This window comes from Aspergillus candidus (assembly GCF_002847045.1).
Source record: "Aspergillus candidus strain CBS 102.13 unplaced genomic scaffold BDW47scaffold_53, whole genome shotgun sequence".
Classification (NCBI taxonomy): domain Eukaryota; kingdom Fungi; phylum Ascomycota; class Eurotiomycetes; order Eurotiales; family Aspergillaceae; genus Aspergillus; species Aspergillus candidus.
In genome coordinates, this window is record NW_020194058.1 from 89,980 (window position 1) to 112,773 (window position 22,794).

At 51.7% G+C, this 22,794-nt stretch overlaps 7 protein-coding genes across 7 annotated transcripts; 3 read left to right on the plus strand and 4 right to left on the minus strand.

Moving 5' to 3' along the window:
* Positions 1-358: 358 nt before the first annotated feature.
* Positions 359-2,499, minus strand: BDW47DRAFT_111212 (uncharacterized protein). The gene is made up of 4 exons (XM_024813904.1): positions 2,122-2,499; positions 1,615-2,044; positions 1,423-1,559; positions 359-1,349 (listed from the first exon to the last, which is right to left on the minus strand). Exons 1-4 carry the CDS (start codon positions 2,409-2,411, stop codon positions 617-619), a joined length of 1,590 nt encoding a protein of 529 aa, XP_024668999.1. The 5' UTR covers positions 2,412-2,499; the 3' UTR covers positions 359-616.
* A 197-nt stretch (positions 2,500-2,696) lies between these two features.
* On the minus strand, positions 2,697-10,410 carry tor (putative TOR pathway phosphatidylinositol 3-kinase TorA). The gene is made up of 4 exons (XM_024819637.1): positions 10,148-10,410; positions 9,128-10,079; positions 3,386-9,071; positions 2,697-3,326 (listed from the first exon to the last, which is right to left on the minus strand). The coding sequence occupies exons 1-4, from the start codon at positions 10,272-10,274 to the stop codon at positions 2,937-2,939; spliced, it is 7,155 nt and encodes a 2,384-aa protein (XP_024669000.1). The 5' UTR covers positions 10,275-10,410; the 3' UTR covers positions 2,697-2,936.
* A 248-nt stretch (positions 10,411-10,658) lies between these two features.
* BDW47DRAFT_111214 (uncharacterized protein) lies at positions 10,659-11,027 on the plus strand. The gene has a single exon (XM_024813905.1). The coding sequence runs from the start codon at positions 10,728-10,730 to the stop codon at positions 10,944-10,946; it is 219 nt and encodes a 72-aa protein (XP_024669001.1). The 5' UTR covers positions 10,659-10,727; the 3' UTR covers positions 10,947-11,027.
* Positions 11,028-11,608: 581 nt separating this feature from the next.
* BDW47DRAFT_119908 (mitochondrial 37S ribosomal bS1m domain-containing protein) lies at positions 11,609-14,551 on the plus strand (the record flags this gene model as incomplete). The annotated part of the gene is made up of 6 exons (XM_024815412.1): positions 11,609-11,630; positions 11,690-11,741; positions 11,806-11,938; positions 11,992-12,282; positions 12,340-12,821; positions 13,198-14,551. 6 exons carry the CDS (start codon positions 11,609-11,611, stop codon positions 14,549-14,551), a joined length of 2,334 nt encoding a protein of 777 aa, XP_024669002.1.
* Positions 14,552-14,663: 112 nt separating this feature from the next.
* BDW47DRAFT_133897 (Rtr1/RPAP2 family protein phosphatase) lies at positions 14,664-16,071 on the minus strand. Its single transcript, XM_024817957.1, has one exon. It carries the CDS (start codon positions 16,010-16,012, stop codon positions 14,987-14,989), a length of 1,026 nt encoding a protein of 341 aa, XP_024669003.1. The 5' UTR covers positions 16,013-16,071; the 3' UTR covers positions 14,664-14,986.
* A 758-nt stretch (positions 16,072-16,829) lies between these two features.
* Positions 16,830-18,150, plus strand: BDW47DRAFT_111219 (SDR family NAD(P)-dependent oxidoreductase). The gene is made up of 2 exons (XM_024813906.1): positions 16,830-17,157; positions 17,226-18,150. The coding sequence occupies exons 1-2, from the start codon at positions 16,920-16,922 to the stop codon at positions 18,044-18,046; spliced, it is 1,059 nt and encodes a 352-aa protein (XP_024669004.1). The 5' UTR covers positions 16,830-16,919; the 3' UTR covers positions 18,047-18,150.
* A 1,315-nt stretch (positions 18,151-19,465) lies between these two features.
* BDW47DRAFT_119911 (uncharacterized protein) lies at positions 19,466-20,170 on the minus strand (the record flags this gene model as incomplete). The annotated part of the gene is made up of 1 exon (XM_024815413.1): positions 19,466-20,170. The coding sequence occupies one exon, from the start codon at positions 20,168-20,170 to the stop codon at positions 19,466-19,468; it is 705 nt and encodes a 234-aa protein (XP_024669005.1).
* Between the last annotated feature and the right edge of the window lie 2,624 nt (positions 20,171-22,794).

Genomic DNA, 22,794 nt, shown 5'->3' on the forward strand with positions numbered 1-22,794 from the left:
CAGGAACTGTCTCATGTCTAACTAGTCTTTGATCCTCGACCATTCAATACCCAGTTACTCCCCATATTAAAAATACCCTCTAGCTTGTTATGACACCACCCTTCTACACACAACACACGCCGGTTTGATATTGAACAGTTTATGTATACACCGCTTGAGAATCTGTAAGTACATCACAAAAAAATAAAGCTATAATAATAGCAGCAGTAATACCATTATTAACGCAAGGAAAATAAAATGGGGGATAAGTTGTTTGATGTCTCGGTACTCCGTAGATACTGCGGCATTCCACCATCTATCTCCCTCGGAAACTGGATACCGGATTTTTGGACTGGATTTCCCACCCCACTCCAGTAAAGTGCGATGCTTGAATCAATCTCAGATCAATATACATAACTGGCTAGTTGGAAAGAAACACGACAATCAGTGTTATGCTATTGGATACTTATGCAATCACCAGTACAGCACCCTCCTCATCGACCCGTATTCCACATTTGCACTCAAAAAAGCAGATAAAGAAGCTTGGGAATAATCTGAAAGAAGAAAAAAAGAAAATAGAGACACGCCAAAGAAACCTCACTTGACTTATAAATCTGCATAATGAATGCCGTCTGAATCACTCCGCTTCGGCTTCCTTCATCGCCGCCTTCTTCGCCTTCCTTTTCGCGGCCGTATCCACAGGGTCCATGTATCCCTCGCCCTTCAACCAAGTCAAGGCCTTTCTCACCCCGCGGCCTTGAACGGCTGACGGTCGTGTCTCCAGGATCGCGCCCATGATGGCCCACGCGATCACAAGGACCCACAATTCGCCGCCCTTGCCGGGCTTCCACAGGCCGCGCTTGGCTCCTGTCTTCCATGCGGAATCCACCGCTGCGCGGAAGAAATACAGGGCGACGCTACGGCTATTGCCCAGGAATGCGAACGGCAATCCGGCAAGCGCTCCGCTTAGGAAGAACCGTTTCGTCGGCAGGGTCGCGCGCGGCAGAATGGAGTTCCAGAGACAAACGCTACCCCACGCGGAACCAACAGAGGCGGAAAGAATGGCGGTCAGAGTGATGATCCTCTTGGACACACCGTTGATGGAAGAGATGGGATTGCTCATAAAGGTCTTGAACTTGAGCACAGACAACGCCAGGGTCACGCCGGTAAGGAAGCGAGCCGCGCGGGGCACGGACAGGAGGATGTGGTGCAGGAACGCAGTTCCGCAGCTCGGGCTGCTGGGATGAAGCACTGCGCAGGACAGGCGGTCGATCAATGGATGAGCCGGGCCCGTGATGGGAGAGATGGACTTGACCGCTGCGGGTAGGGTATTCGGATTTGCAGGATGCAAGATAGGGGACACAAATGCTCTAAGCCAGTGTTAGACTTGGATACGCTCTTCCTTGAAAATCGGACTGCATGGGTAGCATAGAAAGAACGTACGGCCACTTGAGATTGGCAACAGTAGCCAAAGAATCCACAATGTCCTCCTTTTCGGGCCAGAAAACCTCCGCAGGCAGCGACTCCGGACGGTCGGGTATATAACTGGGCGAGAGCCTAAAAATGACGTTTCCAAACCACTGGATCCACGTTAGCCTACACCGTCGGGACACCCAAGGAATGGATCCAACCCACATTCGGTGTCGTCTCTCGATCGAAGACAAAGGCATGGAACAGCTGTGCGCACGAGAGAGGCATCAACAGCCAGCTGCCAAACCAAGACGGGCGATTATCCAGGTACCCCTTCTCGTCCCCCACGTTGAACAGGAACTCCAAACTCCGAGTTCCAGTGTAGATAGCCAACGTCAACCGTAGCTGCTCCTGGGGCGCAATCCCCAGCGCAAACCCCGCAACACTGGCCCCGACGACAGGCGCATATCGTGAGGTCAGTGCCTTCGACACGCGAGGGTTGCGAGTGCGGAAAGGTTGAGCCTCCTCGGTACGGAGGTTGGCGCGTAGTCGCACAAAGAAACGATGCAGCAATCGGTGGAAGAGAAGGACGAGGGATAGGGAAAGAGACAGTCGGAAATTCGGGGAGCGGATGAGGGAGGTTCGTGGACCCTTTCTGCAGTCGCCGATCCAGTATTAGCTTACACTTTTTCCAGTGAAGTTCATCTACCGCCACGGACTGGAAGAACTCACTTGGACTGGTCGCCTCGAATCCGGCTGAGGATCAACCCGGCCAGCTTGAACAGAGCGCCGGACACAACAAAGACGCGAAGCGAGGTGCGCAAGGCCGCTTCATTGTGTCTATTCTTGGAGCGGACAATCGCCTCGAACTTGGACGGCGGGGGAAGTTTGCTCTGGATAGCTGGAGCTCGTCGGGTCGCAAGGTCGTAGAGCAACCGGTATTCCTTGGCGCTCAGGGAAATGCGGAGGGCGTTGCGTGCCGCCGGATGCACGTCGGCGTCGGCCGGGGGCGCAGAAGCCATGGGAGGCTGTTAACCCGGGAGAAATCTGGGGACTGAGTGACAAATGAGTTCCCAAGTTGAAGCAGATGACCTCACATGCTGAGATCAAACGAGTGAGGAAGAGAAAGAGGAAGCGGGAAAGAAGGCGCGAAGGGTGGAGAAAGGTGGTTTGCCCGTGACCTCGGCTAGTGCACGTCACCACGTGGATCCTCTTATATAGTTGTTTCTACTCCATCCATCTTGCATATCATTCGGGGTGATATTTGGTGGATCGGATTGAAAGTGGTATAGATATCGTCGGTAATATTTGACCATGAACAAAAATCTATCGATTGTTCATCCTTCCCTCCAACAAATGGTAGGGTAAACACAGGAATCGATCAGAGTAGGTACTTCTACAGAAGAATAACAACTAAAAACAATCAAAGGACATTCCATGCCATGCAAAATCCATCATATCGCAAAGTACGCCATCGTAGTGAAAGCAAACCAGGAATCATCAACAGACCATGGGAGATAATAAACACAGAAAAAATAAGAAAAAGTTCACCAGAAACTGCACCATCCAATCCAGTGTTGACATATATTCTCAACACTCGTTGCCTGTGCCAGCAGCTTGTCAACCTGGTCGCTGATATTGAGCTCTTCGCTGGCCCGGAAGTCCCGTCCAGTGAGCTTCTCCCGGACCCGCGCCAGAACCTGTAACGCCCGCGCATTCTGCGCTTCACGAGCTTCGTTGGGGACACCTTCCTGGGCATCCAGGATACCACCTTCCAGGATGGAGGGTCGGCGATGACGCGAAAAGTTGCTCGGTTGCACGCCTTGTTCCGTATTAACATTAGAGACAACCGACTGTCGGCGCTCGGCGCTGAAGGGCATGCGGTCGGGCGACTCGCGGATCCCCAGACGCCAGTTGATTAAGGGGTCGTGGATGAACTGTGATCACATCATGTTAGCCTCGTGACCACGCAAGAAACGATTTGCTTGAAACTTACTGCTTCCAACACCGCCATCAGAGAATCCTTGTTCTCCCTCAGAACGCGCATCACAGCCTCACACGTGATCCGGTAGCTTCCCTCGATATTGCTGACTTCCATCGCAAAGGTCAACATACGGGTCAACCGGAAGGGCACCCTCTCCGGGTACTTCTCTCGGTGCATCGCGACTTCAAAGCAGTCACCGAAATCAATGTGAACAACCCTGCCGGTAATTCGGTCGAGCAGAAGATTCGACGGGTGGCGATCACCCAGACCAAGAATGTAGCCGACCATGGACATGACACCGAGGGATCGGGTGTAATTCGTCCGACGCTCTAGCCACGACTCAGAACTCTTACTCTTGAGCCACAAAACCCGGTATAGATCCTTCCCGGTCGTGTTATCCATAGCATACCCAAACACTTCCACCTTTTGCATAAGCGTGAGATTGTCGTAGTCCGGCGCCATTTGCAACATTATGCGGTGCTCAATGTTCAGCAAGATACGGCGACTCTCTCGGTATTCCTTGATCAGCGCATGCAACGTGTCGCTGTTAGAGACCCATCCCAAGAGACCGGAGCTCTGTGACAGCGGGATGGCCGGGAATCGTTGTACAGACAGGTGGCGCTTGAAGCTTTCTCCGTCGTTGTCCAGCAGAGTATTGACAAGGCCAAACAGCTGCATCACTCGCTCATCCTGTCTGATATCTTCGTGTCCCTTTAGAGCATACATGTACGAATTGCCGTCGCTGCCCTTGAGCGTCATTCTCCTGGGGCGCTTCTTGGTCTGGAGGACATGCAGGATAGGATCGAAGCTGATAATCCGGATGATCGGCCTGCCCGTCTGGTAAGTTCCAGGAACGGCAAGGGCTAGGTCCACGCAATCCTTCAGTCTAGGCGAGACATATTTCAAATCCAGAGTGGAGAGCTGTGGAAGCTGCCGGCTGATCTTTCGGAAAACAGTGTAATACAGATCCCAGGCTTGATTGAGATCCCCAATCTCCTCGGTCTCGCGGTAGAGCATGCAGTAATGCTTGGCCTCTGCCAAATCACGCCCAAAGGCTTGGGCAAAGGATACCTCGCGCAATGTCTCGGCACCCTTGTCTAACATTTCGTGTAGCGGCGCAAGTGCTGCAAACATCCCTTCCACGTTGTGGTCACCAAAGTATAGTCGGGACGCCTCTTCGAGGCCTTCATGCCAGAGCTCGTGCCACAAAACGGCAACCCTGATCAGCTCATGACTGACAAGATCGGCTTGTTCGACTAATTTGGGGCTATGCTGTCGCATATTGTCCATGATACTAGAGGCAGATTGCGAGCGCCGGGTAACGTTGGACTTCATTGCAACCGTCAAGGGATACACCAAAGCCTGGGGATGGACTTGACCAACTTCCGCGAGTAATCGATGGACGGCGCTCCGGACCCTGAAATTCGGCTGGTTGATTCGTGCAATGAGCTGGGGTGTAACTGCGAGCCAGGTGTCGATGTTCACCGCGGTGAATCCTTCCGTTACAACGGCATTGACCTCTTGGTCGCCACCGTGCGTAAACCACAAAGTAAGCAATCTCAATGTATCTTGCAAAGATGACGTCGAGGACAGTCCGATAGATCGAAGGAAGCCACGAATAGCGGGAATGACATGCTCAGTCACAATATGGCCAGGGACCATTGCCATTGTCGCACCGTCTCGGTTGGCCTGGCCAGCGATTGTCGTGACGACTTCAAAGTTGGCAAGTGCCCAAGAGTGCCAGGCCTTATAGGAATCACGATTGTACTTGGTCGCTGCAGAGTATGCATTAAGGACCTCTCGGACATGCTCCGGCTTCCAATCGCCGCGCTGCAGCGTAGTTTGCCATTCGCCCTGTCGGAGGTAGCTCTTCGCAAGCAGCCTCCGGAACTTGGCCACATCTCCGATGCGCTCACGTAGCCCGATAACATCTACATGGCCAGCATCGGCGATACCATTCACGCCGTTTATACCACCATGTTCGGTCTGAGAAATCATTAGGGTATTGAACCGCGCGAAGTCTTCCGTGAGGTTCGTGGTAAACTCCTTCAGCATCTGAAGGGCATCAGGTTGGCGTCCGGTGGCCCAGCTAAACTTCAGTCGGGCGTATGTGACTTCAGGGGGAGCAATGGCCCGTGTGCCGTTGCTGTCAGAGACAACGGTTTCCAAAGACGCCAGCGACCGCTCGGCAAGACCCATTCGACTGGACTTTCGGCACAAGTTCGCGAATTTGATCCACATGTCGAGATTCTCGCGAGGTGATGTGACAAGTGCTCGGACCTTGAGCATACGCTGCCACACTTCGACGTTTTGTTGACAACCAAGCAATCTCTTGTTCCATGTTTTGCGCATCGAATCCTGTTTTTCAGGGTCGCCAATGTTCTGCTTGTATGTGATGATCTCTTCCAACTCAGCAAGCATTTGGACACGGACAACGACGTTGTAGGCACGGTTGTATGATTCTCCAAGCAACGCGGACAGTTCGGTATCAAGCCCTTTTCTGGCCTTTTCGATGTACATTGTCGCCTCGTCAAACTGATTCCTATAGATAGCAAGGATGGCACCGAAAAAGGAACGATCAGGCGACTGCTCTTTCATGACACCAAGGTAAGAATCCATCAGCTCCCACTGGCCTCTACCCCAGGCAGCAGCTGCAGCCAGAGGTGCAATGGCTCGCCGATGCTCCAGTGATGCTTGATTCCATTTTTCTTGGGCGAGATCAGACAGGACCTTCCATTCGCCAAGGGCGTGCAGACATCGCATTTTGCCCATTGTGACCCCAAAGGAGTCTGGATCGACCTTCTCGCGCCGCTTATAGGCTGCAAGAGCTTCCTCCCAGCGCTGTAGCTTCTCAAACCACGTCTCCTTAAGCTCTACGTCCCGATATGCTTGAGCTTTGCGAAGGATACCAATTGCAGCATCGGATTGTTGAAGCTGGTTGTTGATTGTGATCAGAGCCTCCACTGCGCCAGAGTTCTGATCCTGCTCAAATTCCAACTCCTTATAATGCAGAGCCTTAGCAAACGCATGGCATTTCGCGGCATACTTGCCTAGAGTGCGGATGTCGATCGGCAGAGCCTTGTCATCGTGTTCCATGAACTCTGCAAGATTGAGAAGAACCTGAAGGATTTCTGGAGGGATGTTTGGCGAAGTTAAAGCCTTCTCAATCGAGCGGACAAGCTCCTCTTGGTACTGATCATATAGCTCCGTCCAACATGAGACGAAAGCTGCATTGAACAGATCTCTGGCGAGTGGCTGGTAGATACCAGCCAAACTGGCACAAGCCCGTAAGGCAGGCGACGGTGATTCCTTGAGCAGCTCCACGCTGAATCGTCGGATCCACTCCTGCCAGTCTTCTCTAGTAGACTTCTGGGAAGCATCCCACGCATTCTTCAGATGTTGCTGGTTGACAACCATTTTCTTCTGGCCGATCTCCGCATAATTGGCGTCATCCGATGGAGCGGTGTAGCTCTCCTCGGGGTTCAGATCCTGTGGAATCGGGTCGCCCTTCTGTAATTTTGCCACAAGACTCTGGTAGGTGGCATGGTTTATCTGGTGCTGTTTCATAATTTTGCTCAGAAGCTGGATGTAGTGGCTGAAATCTTGGCCGAGCTGGAAGATCAAAGCACAGATACAGTCCAGAGCAGCTTGTCGCAGGGTGCGATCACTACCTGCAACAACACGAGACAAAGAATGAACCATCAAAGACGCAAAGTCCGAGACATTTACTTGACGTGAAAGTTTCGTCAGGCTCTCAATCGCAATTTTCCGGACGCTTGGTGGGTTCTGAGTTCGATCAAACAGACGCACGATAGCTGGGACAATCAGGTGCATATATTCCTCTCCGCTGGAGCCAAAGACCAAGAAAGTGTGGAGGATCCTTTCCGAGGGCTGTCGGCGTTGCGTGTGATCCTTATCAAGCGTATCAAGCATCTGGGGAATCAGGCCAGCCATGTATTTCTTGAATTCGCCCTCCAATGACTTGGCAATTGCTTCGACGAGCGACAAGATTGTGGCTTGCACTTGGTAAGATGCATCCCAGAAATCTTGGATGACTTCAATTATCTCGGGAAGGAAGGCACGGATATGCTGGCGCACAATGTTGACCAGGATTGCCATTTGGTTGAAGTAGGATTCAAGACGGCCGGGTGGGGATCCCCTGATGACCGATATGAAGCCTGGGATGATTTGCCCGAGAAAGGGTACACATTTGAGACCCAGCGTTTTGAATATTGTGACAATGGCATCGATCACCGCGGAATGGTATTGGGCCAACGAGTTTTCGCGTAGTATGTTCTGCATCAGCGTATTAATGACCACAGTTGGATAGTACTCCTCATTCGACGGCGTTAGGCCTTGCATGATGAGGGCTACATCCGAGACAGTTTGCACTTCATTGATATGGTGAATATCAGGTGCCGTCTCACTTATCTGTTGATACTTGTACGGGTCGAGGGCACCGAGAATTCCCAGCAATTTGATCGTCTCTTTGCGAAGAGACCCGGTTTGCTCCGTTTTGATGATGTTGATAAGGACGGCAAGAAGATGGGGGTATTCTAGGTACGGATCAATCACGTATCCGGAGTTGCTGGCCAACTGTCCAAGCGTGCGCAAGGCCGATTCCCGCTTAGCATGGGACGACAGGTCTTGCAACGAGTCCAAAATAATTGGCATCAGCTGAGGCAGGTAAACTTTCATCTCAGTACCACCAACATTGGCCAGTTCTCCGACAGCCTTCAAGGTAGTCGAGGCAACCCCTGGGTTGGCGTCGGTCGCTTTGGGGAGCAGGGTGCTGACCATCGGATCGACGTATGAGCGAATGAGCTTGGTCGCATTCGACACGAATAGAGTGATCAGCTGGGCACTCTCTTCCTTTTGCCGAGCAGTGTTGGCGAACCCGAGGCCAGTCAGGAGATTGACAAGCAACTTTCGTAGAGGTGGGAAGACATAGGCCGGGTTCACGCTCGAAAGCCGCCCGATTATGCAAATTGCAGCCTCGCGAACAGAGAAGACCTCGTCATTAACAGCAAGGAACAAGCAGCGGATATTCTCCGGTCGGGCAAGATGACGGTCGAATTTACGATCCAACGACCATAAGACAGTACGGCGAATGTCAGGATCCGCATCCCCAATGCCAACAGTCAAGAGTCTGTCGATGACTTCGCTGACAACCTGTATAGAATGGCTACTGGTCTGGTTGATGATTGGGTCGTGCACAAACAGCTGGCAGCAAGTAAGGGCGGAGGCTTTTCGTATCTCCGGGTTGTCACTGTCGACATAATTGATGGCGACGTCGCGCACGAACTCGTTCAAAATGTGACCCGAGAAATCGAAGCTTCCTAGGGTATGCAGGGCTAACGCGATTTCGGCATCGGATTGTAGCTCTTGGGGTGCAAAGTCCCTGGCGAACGAGGGAACTGGGGGAAGCCTACTCTCGGGACACCCTAGGGGCCTGAAAGGTGTCCCGTGAAGGATGAGACTGAGCATGTCTAGAAGTTTCTCCTGAATCGTAGGTTTGATCGGCGGGATATAATGGGCCATATCAACCAGCGCCTGTGTGAGTGATTCGCTCAGGCCGCATGCAAAGATTGGGTCGAGTAATGACTCCATGTACTTGCTAAGAGTCTGCCCTACAGCCAGGGACAGCATGCTGATACACTCAAACATCGGTGCTTCGTTCACAGTAGCTCGGCTTCGTCTGAGGTGGTGGTTAGTCAAATGAAGGGAATCACGAGACATAAATATCTAGCTTACGCTTTCATGGCCAGTCCCTCTCGTATGTAAATGATAATCCCATCGAGGTACTGCGCGATAGCGCCGCCGACCGCGTCCGCAATCTTGCCGATGGCTATGAATGCCGAGTTCCGCTCCTTATCCCTCTTGAGTTGTGCTTGTAGGTAGATCATAAATCGATGAAGGTAGATCTCTGTAAAGTCGGCAGGGGCGTACGAAGCCAGGATCGGTATCGTCAACACGACCTGGGTGCGAATCTTGGGGTCGCGATGATCCTTGAGGCGAAGGACGATTTCGCAGGCGTTTCTATAATGCTCGTTCATGAACATAGCGCCTTTCAGCAGAAGCTCTTTGAGAACCAGAAGGGAACCATGAATCCAGTCCACATTGGTGGACTTGAGACCATTCATGGCCTCATCGTGCACCTTTGCAAACCACGACTGTCGGACCTGGTTATCTCTCGCGGCGATGATCTCAAAGCATTCGCTAACGGCTTCCGCGGCGGTTTCCCGTATGATGACCTTCGGATCGCGAAGAGCGACCCAGATGAGCTCGAAGATTTGCGGAACAAAGCCGTACAGAAGGGTTGGGGAGCCTTTGGCGAGCTCTCGGACCACGAGCACGGCGCCGAACCGTCTGTTTTCCTGACGTTCGGACTGCAGCCATTCCAGCGCTGATTGGATCTCGCTTTCGACCAGCTCCGCCGTGAGAGCGCCGCCCGGCTTCGCCAGATGGCCAAGGCACCGGGCGGCGTAAATCAAGACGACATAGTCGGGGCTGCGGAGGGCGCTGCGGAGGTAGCTGGCGAACCGAGTCGTCTTCTGAGCGGCATCAACTCCATCAAAATCGATCAGGCGATCCAGCGCTAATAAACCACCGATTCTTTCGTTGGCGTCGGTTCCGGTGACGACGAGCTGCGCGATCCGTTGGCTGACGGCATTATAGAATTCAGTGAACTTCTCCGGAGGTAAATCTGAAATTCATCACACTAGCTGTTAGTCGAGTCCGAGCGGTAAATGAAGATCCAGATGATATATATACCTCGCGATACAGCGAGAACATTGTCGTAAAGCTCGTAAGCACCTCTCACCCGGGTCTCCTCGTTCTTGGACTTCAGGTCTTGGAAGAGCCTTTGGGTGAAATCGGTCAGGGGGCCTGTTTGCGCCATAATTGCGATTCACACCCCAGGGTGGACATTTGGTGTCAACCTCTAGGGCATGCACTATAGCACCGAGGGAACATGGAACGGAAAGGTTTCCAAGAGAGTGTGCGGAGGGGGATGAGGAAGCGGGCGTGAGCTTGAGCGATGTGGGAGGTGGAGATGGAGGTTGTTCGGGTCGTTGAGCCTTGCGGGAAGCATGCACGGACCAGGCACCTACTTTCTGCCTGGGGCATCCCACTTGAACATGAAGAGAATCTTCGATCGGTTTTCGATTCCTTCATCTCTCACCCTTGCTTATGATTCTACACACTCATTCTTTCTGAGACAGATAAAGAGGTTATGGAAATCTCATGACCACAAACAGTCAATCCCCGAAGACAATTCTAAGAACAACTGCCGGGGTTTCAAAGACAAACGAGACTTCTCTGCCCTCCATTGTCTGACTGTTCCCAGCGGTCAATGAATGCAAGGATCTATTTACTATTTACTCTGAATCCAGGCTGCAACGATATCCAACGTATAACAAAGCCACCCGTCGGTCGGGGACACAGGATTGCAAACACTATCACACGACTCAAGGCTGTACACATGTACGTAAGAAAGTGTCTCACACTTCATGCGACGTGTTGTACCAAAGTCCTTTTTGTTGTTGCAATTGGCATATGGTCAAGATGCTAACAACCTGAAGATCCGTAGGGCCTTTTTAGTCGGTCAAAGGATGATTTAATTGATTCCTTACAAGACTTACCTTAGTTCTCCAAGTGATAATCTCCGGATTGGGACGCATCTACGGAGTAGTTTACAAGGGTCCACTACAGAGGACATCTACTTTTGTTCCTTACTACATACGATCATGAGATCTCTAGCCAATTTTGAGGAGAATAGCTACTATTATATAGGTACTGAATTCGGGTATGGTATCGAATACAATGTATAACAACGATCCTTGAAGATTACCAGGTTCATCTACCGATGCATACAGTATATGACGGGGACCACCCATAAGGACCCCGCATTATAGTACTTTCCTACACTGCAATTCTACACCTAACTATTGACGTCCCCTATGCTTGCTAATCCCATGCCCTGTTGACGCAAAACGTCGCCATTTGTAATCCTCGTGGAGAGGATACCCTATCACATCCGCCCGATAACCTTCATGGTCCACCTGGGTGGGGAAATTTGGAGTTCGGACAAGGAGGGGTATAATGCGGGTGCGCCCATACGCAAGTACATATAGGAAGCAAAAGCGCCTCGGGTTCCTGTCACAGCACGTCGTTTCTGCATGCAACTGGAATTGAGCGGTATAATTATTTGTTCATTCATTTTTCATATCAACCATGGTTAAAGTCCTCCTGACAGGTAAGGTGTCCCTTTTAATCGCGGCGAAACCAAACTAGTAGGCTGACGGTCTGGTACAGGTGGTAGTGGCTTCATTGCCGCCCACATCATTGATATTTTGTTGGCACGCGGGTGAGTTTGGGATGCAATTTTTGCTCGATTATCTGTGAAATAAACCTGACTGTAATTGATCCAGATTCGATACAGTGGTGACGGTCCGCTCCGACGAGAAGGGCCAGAGAATCCTCGATGCCCATCCCAACACGCCCAAGGAGAAGCTCTCCTACGTCGTCGTCAAAGATGTCGCGGCCGACGGGGCATTCGATGACGTGAGTTGGGAATCGCCCATTCTGTTGCACCCACCTAACTGTTTACCTGGAAGGCCGTCAAATCCAACCCACCGTTCGATTACGTCCTCCACACTGCTTCCCCGTTCCATTACAACGTACAAGACCCCGTGAAGGATTTTCTAGATCCAGCGATCAAGGGCACGACGGGTGTTCTGAAGGCAGTCAAAGCATATGCACCGACGGTGAAGCGGGTCGTGGTCACGTCGTCTTTTGCGGCGATTACCAACCCTAAGGAGCATCCCAAGGTGTACAGCGAAAACAACTGGAACCCCGTAACGTGGGAGGATGCTATGGATCGCTCCCAAACCTACAGAGCCAGCAAGGTAGGTGGGTCCTATCCCCATTGGATGGTTCGTTGTTCTAACACTTGATTCGACAAGACATTCGCAGAGAAAGCCGCGTGGGACTTTGTTGAGAAGGAGAAGCCAAACTTCGACATTGCGACCATTAACCCACCGCTTGTCCTGGGTCCGGTCGTGCACTACTTGAACTCCCTCGACTCCATCAACACGTCCAATATGCGGATCGCTGGGTTCATCCGAGGCGAATACAAGGACAAGTTGCCCCCGACTGCCACATACCTGTGGGTCGACGTACACGATGTTGCTCTAGCGCACGTGAGAGCCATTGAAGTCGATGCGGCGGGCGGACAGCGGTTCTTTTTGACCGCTGGCCTGTACTCCACCAAAGACATTGCCGATATCATTCGAGAATCGTTCCCTGCCCTGGCTGACAAGCTCCCTCCGCCGGACTCGCCCAGTGATATGCCAGCTGATGTCTACGGGTATGACAACAGCAAGTCCATCGAGGTGTTGGGTATCAAGTATCATACTCTGAAGGAATCTGTGGAGGAGACCGTCAAGTCGTTGCTGGCTGTGGGGGCATAATGGTGATGCAAGACGTTGCCATATTTTTCTGCGGTATTCCAACCAGAATTAGAACCATAGATAGTCTCACGAAGCCTTATATTTATTATGATTATCGCTCCAGTTTCGTTGTAGATATTTCCAATTCGTGTTCAAATGTATATAATTACATAATCAATGCAAAACTGCGTGTGTGGACGACCCTGACCGCCGTATGTAGTGCCAGGCTTGGCGCGCCGTCCACTTCTTTTCCGATGTCCAACTTTTCTCCAGCGTGCACGGAGAGAACATCGCTCTCGATTCCATCGTCAATCTTCAACCCCACACGATGTCGTCAGCGCGGTTATCACCCACGGCGAATCTTCTACGGAGGAGTCGTCTGTTTGCACTTCCGCAAACATTGACGCCTCCTCAGGAACCGCCGACCTCCAGGGTGACCTACACGTCCGAAACGGCCACCCTCCCCCATCCGATTCGAGCGTCCATTGCAAGCCCTCGGTCCTCGTTGGCAAGAGGAGACTGGGGTTTGAAACGACCTCTGCCTGCCAAGAGCACATCCGCGCAAGCCAAGCGGCCTATCGTTCGAATCCTTGAACACGATACCTACGAACATGTCACCGACTTTGAGTCTGCCTCCGACCACACGGTGACCTTGGAGAAATTCCAGGAACTCCACATGCCCATGTCGCTCCCGACTAAGGTCAACTACGCCACGAGCATCGTCCCCAGACACCAGAGTCCCTTCGAGACACACCTCGACAACACGAACACGAGTGCTGGTCTGGATCAGCCCGGAGCCCGGCAATACAAACATTCAGGACCGTGGCTTGCTGGACTGTCGGAAGCAGAATTCAACGCGTACCTGAAGAAGGTGCAACGGGGTCGCCCTGCGATTATGCACAAGCTTCGCGAGCAACTCGTTGCCAAGCGGACCGCCGAGCGCAAGAAGCAAGCCCAGGACAACGGCGAGGATCTGCAAGCCCTGAGCCCCGTCCAGGTGACCGACGAGGAGTTCCAGGTCTATTTGAAGAAGCTCCGAGCGGACCCGTTCGCGTTGGGCCCCGTGGTCTTTGAATTGCTAGACCTCCCGTCTTCTCCGGCGGTGCCCAGTGACCGCATCGGCCAGAAGTACTTCCAGTCTCCCGGCACCAAGCTCCCGTCGGCCGAGTACGCCGTGACCGGTCCTCCGCGCACCCACCCCTCCGCCGGTCTCTCCTACTCGCGATCGCACGCCTTGATCTACAACCACCCCAAGTTCGGGCCTCAGACCTACCAGCGCCCCGTCGAGGCGCGTATCCTGCGCCCGAAGGGCCGCTTCAAGGGCAAGACCGCCAAGGCCATCGCCGGTGTGGGTGGTATTGCCGTGGAAGACCTGAACGCCATGACCTTCGTGGAGCAAGGATCGCCTCCCGGCCTGGCCGCCTTCGACGCCACGATCCCCGGCGGTGCCAAATACTACGTGACGCCCATCCGGGCCTCGATCAACTCCGAGGGCCGCATCAACCTGGCGTCCTACCGGGCCAGCGCCTCCGCCAAGGCGCCCCACGGTCTCGAAGATTACAAGAAGCCGAACACTCTGAATATTGCGGACTACGCTCGCGGATACCAGCGAACGGTCCCCCGGCTGGACAGAGGCATGCGCCGCAATACATCGGCTCCGAGCCCTGAATCGCAGGGCTCCACCGAGGACATCGCGCGGAACTTGATGAAGACGTTGAGCTCGTAGAATGGTTGAAAGTGGGTGTCTTGTCTTCCACCTCCGTCCTGTTTATCTAGCATGGGATTCTTGGCACTAGGAATGTTTATTGTACGATTAGAATATCTTCTTTCCCTTTTCCTTCACCTTTTTCTTTTTTTTTTCTTCTCTTTTTCCCCCGCTATCTTTGATGTAAAGCACTTTCGTCTTGCTGTAAATGAAATGATAACTTTAACTTGACTTCATCTATGCATCACCAATCCATGCAATTGTAAAAATCTCGACTCTCCATAGACCCGGGTATCATATATACAGTATCAAAATAAAACGCCACACCAACCTTCCCAAAACCCAACCAATATGCAAACCTTCCTATTACCCATTCCTCCACAAATAGAAAAGGCACAGAAAAGCAACCCACAAAACACGGCAGCTCATCAAAGATCAAATCCATACAGGATACCATCACGGAGCAGGCACATACCCCTCAATCGAACCCCCACGATCATCCCCAGGCCCCATCCTCGGCGCAACAGCAGCTGCACCCCCCAAATCATTCTCGCGAACGCACACCCCAACCCTCCCATCTCCCCAAGTTCCCTCCACAGAATCACCCCTCTCCATCGCCAGCGCACGAGCCGCGCGGCCCTCATCCCTCACCGACAACCGCGCCATATCCCCCGCGACATCAGCCGGTTCACGCCCGACAGAGTCAACATCCATAGAAAGATTCTCCAACTGGCCCGTCACATTACGCACAGACGGGGGATTATCCGTACTCCTCCCCTTGCCCTTGCCGTTAACCTGACCCGACTGCGCAGCCCGACCCTCCTCCAACAAAAGAATCTCCTGACCACCCGCAACATCCGCCGCGCGCCTCTCCCAAACGGGCTCCGCAGCAAGCTGAACGCGAATATAAAGCGCCCGCTCGGCACAATCATCCGAGCACCATTTCTCCAGCGACTCGCGCGGCACGATATTCATAGACCGGCCTCGGCCGCCGGGGCCGCTTCCTTTCGCGCCCCACGTGATGCGGTAGCTGCCGTTTGCGCCGGTGCTGGAGGCATTTTCGGTGCGGTGGGGGCGGGGACAGAGCGGGTAGCCGCAGTGGCCTTCGATGTTGCGCTCTTGGATGAGGTTGTCGTAGTCGGAGGGTTGGAAGGGGACGAGGGCTGATTTGAGGGCGTGGGCGTCTGTGGGGGAGGGGGCGGCTGGGTCGGCGGTGGGGGAGGAGGGGAGGGTGATGAGGTCGAGGATGTGGTCTAGGATGAGGGCTTCTGTGTCTTTCTGGGATTGGATGCGGTGGGCGTGGTGGAGGGCGATGGCTAGGTGGCGGGGGTCGGAGGAGGTTTGGTTTGGGCCCTGGGAGGTGGAGGGTTTTGCGGGCGCGCGAGAGGCGTTGTTGGTGGGTTTGGGTTTGGGGGCGGATGCGGTGGAGGCTGCGTGGGTGGCGGGGAGGGAGTTTCTCACGGTGGGTTTGTGGGAGGACATGTTGTTGTTGTTGCTCTTGTTGTTTGTTGTAATAGAGTTGTTTGAAGTTGGTGGTGTTGGATGATTGATGATGGGTTTTGGGTGGGAGAACTAGCGGGTCAGGAAAAGCTTATGACGACGACCTTAGTTACCTAATATTCCCCATCACTGTACATTCTTGATATTGATCCAAAATTATAGATTATTTATTTAAAGATTTGGACATATAGATTCTTGTTATTGCTATAGCTGTTTAATGGGCGAATATACATCAGTACATCCACTTGATTCAGCTAAGTATTGTACCAGCCCTAATCAATTACCAGTATTGAGATAACATGAGGCTCCTGAATATATATAGTTCGTAATGTCCGACCATCTGTTTGGACGGTCGAAGCCATCGATCAAACTGTCCTCGGACAACAATAGTCAAGTCTTGCAAACGAATATCCCGTCGAGACTGGCAAGCAAGTATAACATCCTACATAAACGGGTGCAACCAAATCGTCAATCCAAAGGAGTCAAGCTTGTCGAGCAGGCAGTTCAAATAGATAGCTATGCACACCATAAGTATTTGACTATAAGTGATCAATTCACTCAAGCCACAATACCCCTTGAAAAAACAAATCTCTGTTTAACAATTTGACCTGACACGATGAGTGGGCGGTGCTCCCAACACAACCATATGTTATATCAACAAGGATGACAGCCCTTTGACGTCATGCATAGCAGCACCACCGAAACCAGCACGAAACAAGTCAGGATCTTGAATCTAAGCCTTACCATTCCTTCTCCAGAGCTTATCCCCTTGGTATGACGTGACATACATGACGTAGACCAGCATTGTACAACCATGAGATAGCTATGACACCCCGCCCAACACCATCCTATAGAAGACAGAACGCTCCGGCACATAAAAGCAGACAAAATGCGACCCCTCCAATCGAAGCTATTCTCCCCATATAACGTTAGGAAGTTCTGCTCCTTCCGTCCTTCATTGAGAGCCATTGCTGTTCCTAAGAGCATTCTAAACCGACCATCACTACCACTACCCTTGCAAACAGCAGCCCCCATCCAGCAGACGCGCACAAACTCGACCAAGATGTCCGCCCAGCAGCAGAACCAGCGCTTCTCGCTTGAGAATGTCTTCAACGTCAAGGACAAAGGTATGTCCACCACACATATATTTCATACATACAAAAGTAAACTAGCAAATACTAATATCACCAAACAGTCGCTCTCGTAACAGGCGGCGGCTCCGGCATCGGCCTAATGGCCACCCAAGCCCTCGCCGTCAACGGCGCCAAAGTCTACATAACGGGCCGCACTGAAGAGAAGCTCGAGCGAGTCGCCTCACTCTACTCAAAAGACATCCCGGGGCAAATCATCCCGCTCGCAGCAGACATAACATCAAAACCCTCAATCGAGGCACTCGTCCAAGAAATCTCCGCAAAGGAACCCGCCCTCCACATCCTAATCAACAACGCTGGAATCTCCTCGGCGACCCAAAACACCGAGCTCACCTCCGCAGAGGAGCTCAGCAGCGAACTGTTCAACAAAACCAGCTTCGAAGAGTGGGAGAGCCTGTACCGCACGAACGTCTCACAGCTGTACTTCGTGACGGCGGCGTTCCTGCCCCTGCTGCAGAAGGGCACGGAACGCGAGCACGGCTGGTCCAGTACGGTTGTCAATGTGTCGTCCATCTCGGGCATCGTCAAGGTCGCGCAGCATCATTTCCCGTATAATGCGAGCAAGGGTGCGACGGTGCATTTGACGCGTATGCTGGCACATGAGGTTGCGTCTTCGGGGCTAAAGATCCGTGTGAATGGCATTGCGCCGGGTGTGTTTCCGTCGGAGATGACGGCTGGGGAGAGTGATGATCTTCAGAAGAGTAGCATTCCCAAGGAGAAGTATGAAGGGAAGGTGCCTGCGGGCCGGCCGGGGAAGGATGAGGATATGGCGGGTGCGGTGCTGTTCACGACGGCTAATCAGTATCTGAATGGACAGACGATTGTGGTGGATGGTGGGTATGTTTTGGCGGCTGGGACGGTCTAGCAGTACAGTCTGGGGGGTCTCTACCAAAATTAATGATTATGATGATTATTATTAGCTTATGAATATTCAATTCTGATATAGTCTGTTCTATAAATGCCTGCTCATGTACGTCCCTTGGTGTAAATCCGTTGACTTCCATCCCGTGCTCACCATAGCCCTAAGTCCCCTAATGCAATCTCGTGCTTTTCATCTTTCATGTTCGACGCTCACCAAAACAGACATTCCCACTGGCCTCTATACTATACAACTTATCCTACAATATTCTCTCTCTAAGTATTGCCAAGTATGACCAGAAAAATAACTGGATGTTCAACTATATACAGGAAATCATAGTAATAAGGGGCCGGATAGTAATGACCTCGATAGTGATAAACCCCACAGTGATAGACCCTGTAATGACAGACTGAGATAGTGATAATTCCCCATAGTGATAAGCCTGGTAGTGGCTTTAATGACTGTAGTGACCGTAGTGACCGTGGTGACGGCGGTGACCTGTAGTGATAGCCCCCATAGTAATAAGCCGGTAGTGATATGCCGGTAGTAATAAATCCTCCAAAAAACCCCAAAAAAAAGACCAAAAAATGATCAAAAAAAAAAAAAAAAAAAAAGCCTCCCAGACTCCAAAAACGCCGGGGATGGCCAGTCCCAACACCCAATATCCCAAAACAATTTTTTGATAAGTATTTTATTTGTTTTTTTGTTTTTTTCCCACTTTCTTTTCGTTTTTTATTCCCCCGGCCAAAAGAAAGACAAAAAAGCAACGCAAACAAACCCAAACCCAAACAAAAGAAATCCTCCCCAATCTCCCACGACCACCCACGGCACCTGCAAGTCAATTAACACAGATCAGCCAGAAGGCATGCAATGCGTGAGACCTACCAGCAACCCTTCATGGTTGCGCCAGCATGACAACCTCGAATCCACTCACGCCGCAGCGTGCGACTCCCCCGAACCCCCATCCACAAAAACCCCCACCTCGGTCTCCGCGTGAGACGTCGACGGCGTCGTCGGTGCTTCCGGCCAAAGGACTACGACTTAAAGGTGCGTACACCCGTGCGTCATTACGTTCTGGGCCAACCTCTGAAGCGCGGCGTCCTCTGCGCATGGTGTGTTAGTCAAGTCGACATCATCCGGCAAGGCACCGATCAACTCACCCATAATTGCAACTGATGGCACCACCAATACCACGGCAGGACATCACACACGACTCCGGGCCTGTGGCCAGGTTAGCCGGCCCGGGAGTATGGCCACTATCCACCCATAGCGGCCACCCCCCAGGCAACAACAAGCTGACAAAGGAAAACCAACGAGTGGCTGACCCGAAGGTCTAAGAGGGGTACAAACGAAGGTGCATATGCAGGGTGATGTGGAGGGGGTGCTTTAACGAGAGACGAGGAAATCCTGACCCAACTCCAAAACTTACCACCCGCTAAATATATGGATGCGGGTATCAACCCACCGGTCGATTTCGACGACCGAAACCTCACCGAAGTGGACACACCTCTTCGGCTTGACGCCCGCGCTGGCGCCAAGGATAGGCCGAAGAGGCCCTACCACCCGGTGTGGTGGAACGAATGGCTGGCGGCCGGGGATTAACGAGTGGCAGCCTCCCCCGGTGGGAGGCTGAGGGCGGCGGTCACGGCGGATCCGCGAAAGAGTGTGGGGGACGGGGTCCCGGCGGCGTTGGCGGCTGGCCTGCGTCACCTGCGCGCGGTGAGGCATGGCCGGAGGGGAGGACGAGATAGAGACTGGAAGGCGCCGAGGCACCGGAAGGAGGGACGGGGAGGAGGCTCCCGAAGAAATGACAGGCCGGTGTCGACGCACCGGGAGTCGGGAGGGCGAGGCGGTAGAGACAGGCAGGCGCAAAGGCGCCGGAGGGAGGCAGTCGATGGGTGCGACTGGGGCCGGGGCGGCAGCAGCCGCGGCGGCCAGAGGAGAGACAGACTGGCGCAAAGGCGCCGGAAAAGAATGGACGTCGACCGGGGTGGTGGCCGACAAGAAGGAGGGTGAAGTCATCAGGAACTCCAGGTAGGCGGCCGGTCTGGCATAATAACGATTGTATGACCGGACCGCGCAACCAGAGGCCTGGTGCTCCGGTCGGGGAATGCCACAATGATGAATCATTGGTGGCGACGAGAGGAAGGAAGGAAGGTAAACGTCAAAAGGCTTGGTATTGTGGTTCCTTGTAAAGGGTCACTGGTTGACGAAGCGTAATGCGTTGGGGAGAAAAGGGAAGAAGAGAAGATCAAGAGGGAATCGAACGGGGGGGTCTATTTGTACTGGTATGAGACTTGTTCCATGAAGAAGGAACGGTTCGTCGAAGATGTGGAAGGTACGCATAACTTCAGACAGAAGGACGGTCACTCGAAAGGCAGGTACGGCTTCATATGACGTGAGGGCTATACTGATGTGGAAGAGCAGTAGTCGAAGCAGTCTTGATATCAGGATGTTTGAGGGTGAAAAATAGCCCTAAGTGACGATTGTACTCGAGATTTGACATGAAGACCGAATAGCAGCTTCCCTCTGATATATGTATGTGTTTCGTGCAAGTTTCTAGGAGGAGACTGCAAAGAGACTGTATTGTCCGCGGGAACGAGTCTGTTGTATCTAAAAGCGCAATATTTGCTCACGAAGCTCTAGCCCTAACGCATACAGTGTCGCAAGGCGATATAAGATGCCTGCATCAATTCCATACCTACCAAGCTAGCAGCCTATAGAATCTAGAGAACTCAGCCTCTTATCACTTATTTTAAGCATCCCGGATCAGATAATATTGGGCTCATTTCATCTACAGCTCTTCTAAGTCTTCTTCCAAGCTCCATGCCGCTTCTATCGATCAGCTATACCCCTTGTCTTGCAGGAAGCCCCGTTATCAGCCTGCTCGAGGGCCCATTATCTCAAGCGTCATACCCACCATCGTACTTTCCCTGTCAACCATTTTTACTCAATCCTATGACGTCTGTTTACATTTGAGGTCGCGGCCGTACCCTTACAATGCCTGAGGCACATATGGCCGAAATTGGGGGATTAGGGCCTCAAATTCACACGGGCTATTAGGCAAAATTAACAAGACTGGCACTATATGAAACTAATGTACTCGTGAATTTTGCACTTTACAAAATACCTTATTCTTATATCTAGCCGGTTTGGGACCTATGACGCTGAAAAGTGGGCGCAAAAGGACACCATCTACGTGATATCAGACGAAAATCTGGCATTTGCTACAATACTGGTCTAGCCAAGATAATGCTATTGCTTTTCCCAGCTAATATTTCTTCACTGGATTCCGTTGAAACCGTATGATCTAACATTTAGATCCCTTTTAATCTGCTCAGAGGCTTTTCGACAGAGATAGCAAGCATACTTCAGAGCGGCATCCTTGCCACTGGCATGCCTTTGATTACCGTAGCTTTGCAGCACTTTAAACTCAGATTGTACTTTACTGGAGCGTTCAAGCCTTCTATCTCACAATTTCCAATGGTCCAATAGAACAGTAGAAGGTAAAGCAAATCTACGACCGGTCCTTGAGTTGGCTAGATAGCCCAGGCACACGCATACAAGCCTGTTGAGCAGGTAACAAGAACATTATAGAGCATGTACTGAGCATAATCATAAACTCAACCAAATTCAAGCGCCCATTCATGTATTTTCATTGATATTCCATCCATGGGCTTTTGCAGACTTCGTCCCTCTATTGGCGGCCTTAGGCACACTATATTTGCTTACATGAGAAGAGTGATTCATCTACTCGTCCCTGCTTGTCAATAAGATATAGGGACATAGATTGGATATGGACCACCTTATGGGTGGCCCTTGTCCCCTATGTTAGTAGTTATGATCCAGTCTATATAATTTCCGTCTCGTAGCCCTAATTCCGTAAAGGTTAGCTTGGCATCCAGAATACTAGACAGTGAGATGCGCTCGCTCCTTAATGGAAATCTTGACAAGATGGATTACCCAAGAAAAGTGCCAAATACGACCTATGTATAGGGACCAATATCCAAACTTGCTGGATGTACAGTCAAAATTATCATGCTCCTGCTTTCAATCTGGCCTTAGACAAAAACTTAGCTAAACTCACTGCTATGCTGATCACCTGCTGATAATAATCACTCTCTGAGGGCTACCCACCTCATTCCATAGGCTTATAGCTATACTTTTCTCTTTTATTCCTGATTTTTGGTGATACTCAAGTGTTCCTCCTTTCTCAAATGGCCTAATGAGATCTCCTTACAGGCATGCCTGCCTGAAAGCCCATGTACTTATTTATCTATCACAGCACCCGGCCTGTGATATTTCCTCCCATGCTTAGACAGGGACACCAGTAAGTGGACCGGTGATCGTCCAAAGCATTATTAAGCGAACGAATCCTTCTTCCGTTCTCAATTCCTGAGAATCCTTCCTAATAAGGTGGGTGATTGATCTGTTGCCTGTTGACAAGGCCAATATCCAGGATAGTTGAAAGACCCAGAAGCCAAAGATCGCCCTCCCTTCACAAGATTGACTCACACGCCTCCAAGCATCCGTGAAAGTAAGTTTGATTATTTCGATTAACTTTGGTCCCTCTTAAACAAACTCTTTGACACAATCAAACTAATAAAGCCGATGTTATATACAAGGCGGAGTGTAACATGTTGACGTGGTCGACACACCTCCAAGCCCTAAACCTAGAATCCGGTACAATCATCCACGCGACACAGCGGAACCATCTCCCCCATTTCTCGCGCCCCAAATTAAGAGAATTGATG

Coding starts and splice junctions, on each gene's coding strand:
- BDW47DRAFT_111212 (XM_024813904.1), bottom strand. CDS start 2,411: ATGGCTTCTGCGCCCCCGGCCGACGCCGACGTGCATCCGGCGGCACGC. Junction 2,045..2,121: donor ATTCGAGGCGACCAGTCCAA/GTGAGTTCTTCC, acceptor CGGCGACTGCAG/AAAGGGTCCACGAACCTCCC. Junction 1,350..1,422: donor GTTGCCAATCTCAAGTGGCC/GTACGTTCTTTC, acceptor ACACTGGCTTAG/AGCATTTGTGTCCCCTATCT.
- tor (XM_024819637.1), bottom strand. CDS start 10,274: ATGGCGCAAACAGGCCCCCTGACCGATTTCACCCAAAGGCTCTTCCAA. Junction 9,072..9,127: donor GAGGGACTGGCCATGAAAGC/GTAAGCTAGATA, acceptor CCACCACCTCAG/ACGAAGCCGAGCTACTGTGA. Junction 3,327..3,385: donor TGATGGCGGTGTTGGAAGCA/GTAAGTTTCAAG, acceptor ATGTGATCACAG/TTCATCCACGACCCCTTAAT.
- BDW47DRAFT_111214 (XM_024813905.1), top strand. CDS start 10,728: ATGAATGCAAGGATCTATTTACTATTTACTCTGAATCCAGGCTGCAAC.
- BDW47DRAFT_133897 (XM_024817957.1), bottom strand. CDS start 16,012: ATGTCCTCCCACAAACCCACCGTGAGAAACTCCCTCCCCGCCACCCAC.
- BDW47DRAFT_111219 (XM_024813906.1), top strand. CDS start 16,920: ATGCGACCCCTCCAATCGAAGCTATTCTCCCCATATAACGTTAGGAAG. Junction 17,158..17,225: donor CTTCAACGTCAAGGACAAAG/GTATGTCCACCA, acceptor ATCACCAAACAG/TCGCTCTCGTAACAGGCGGC.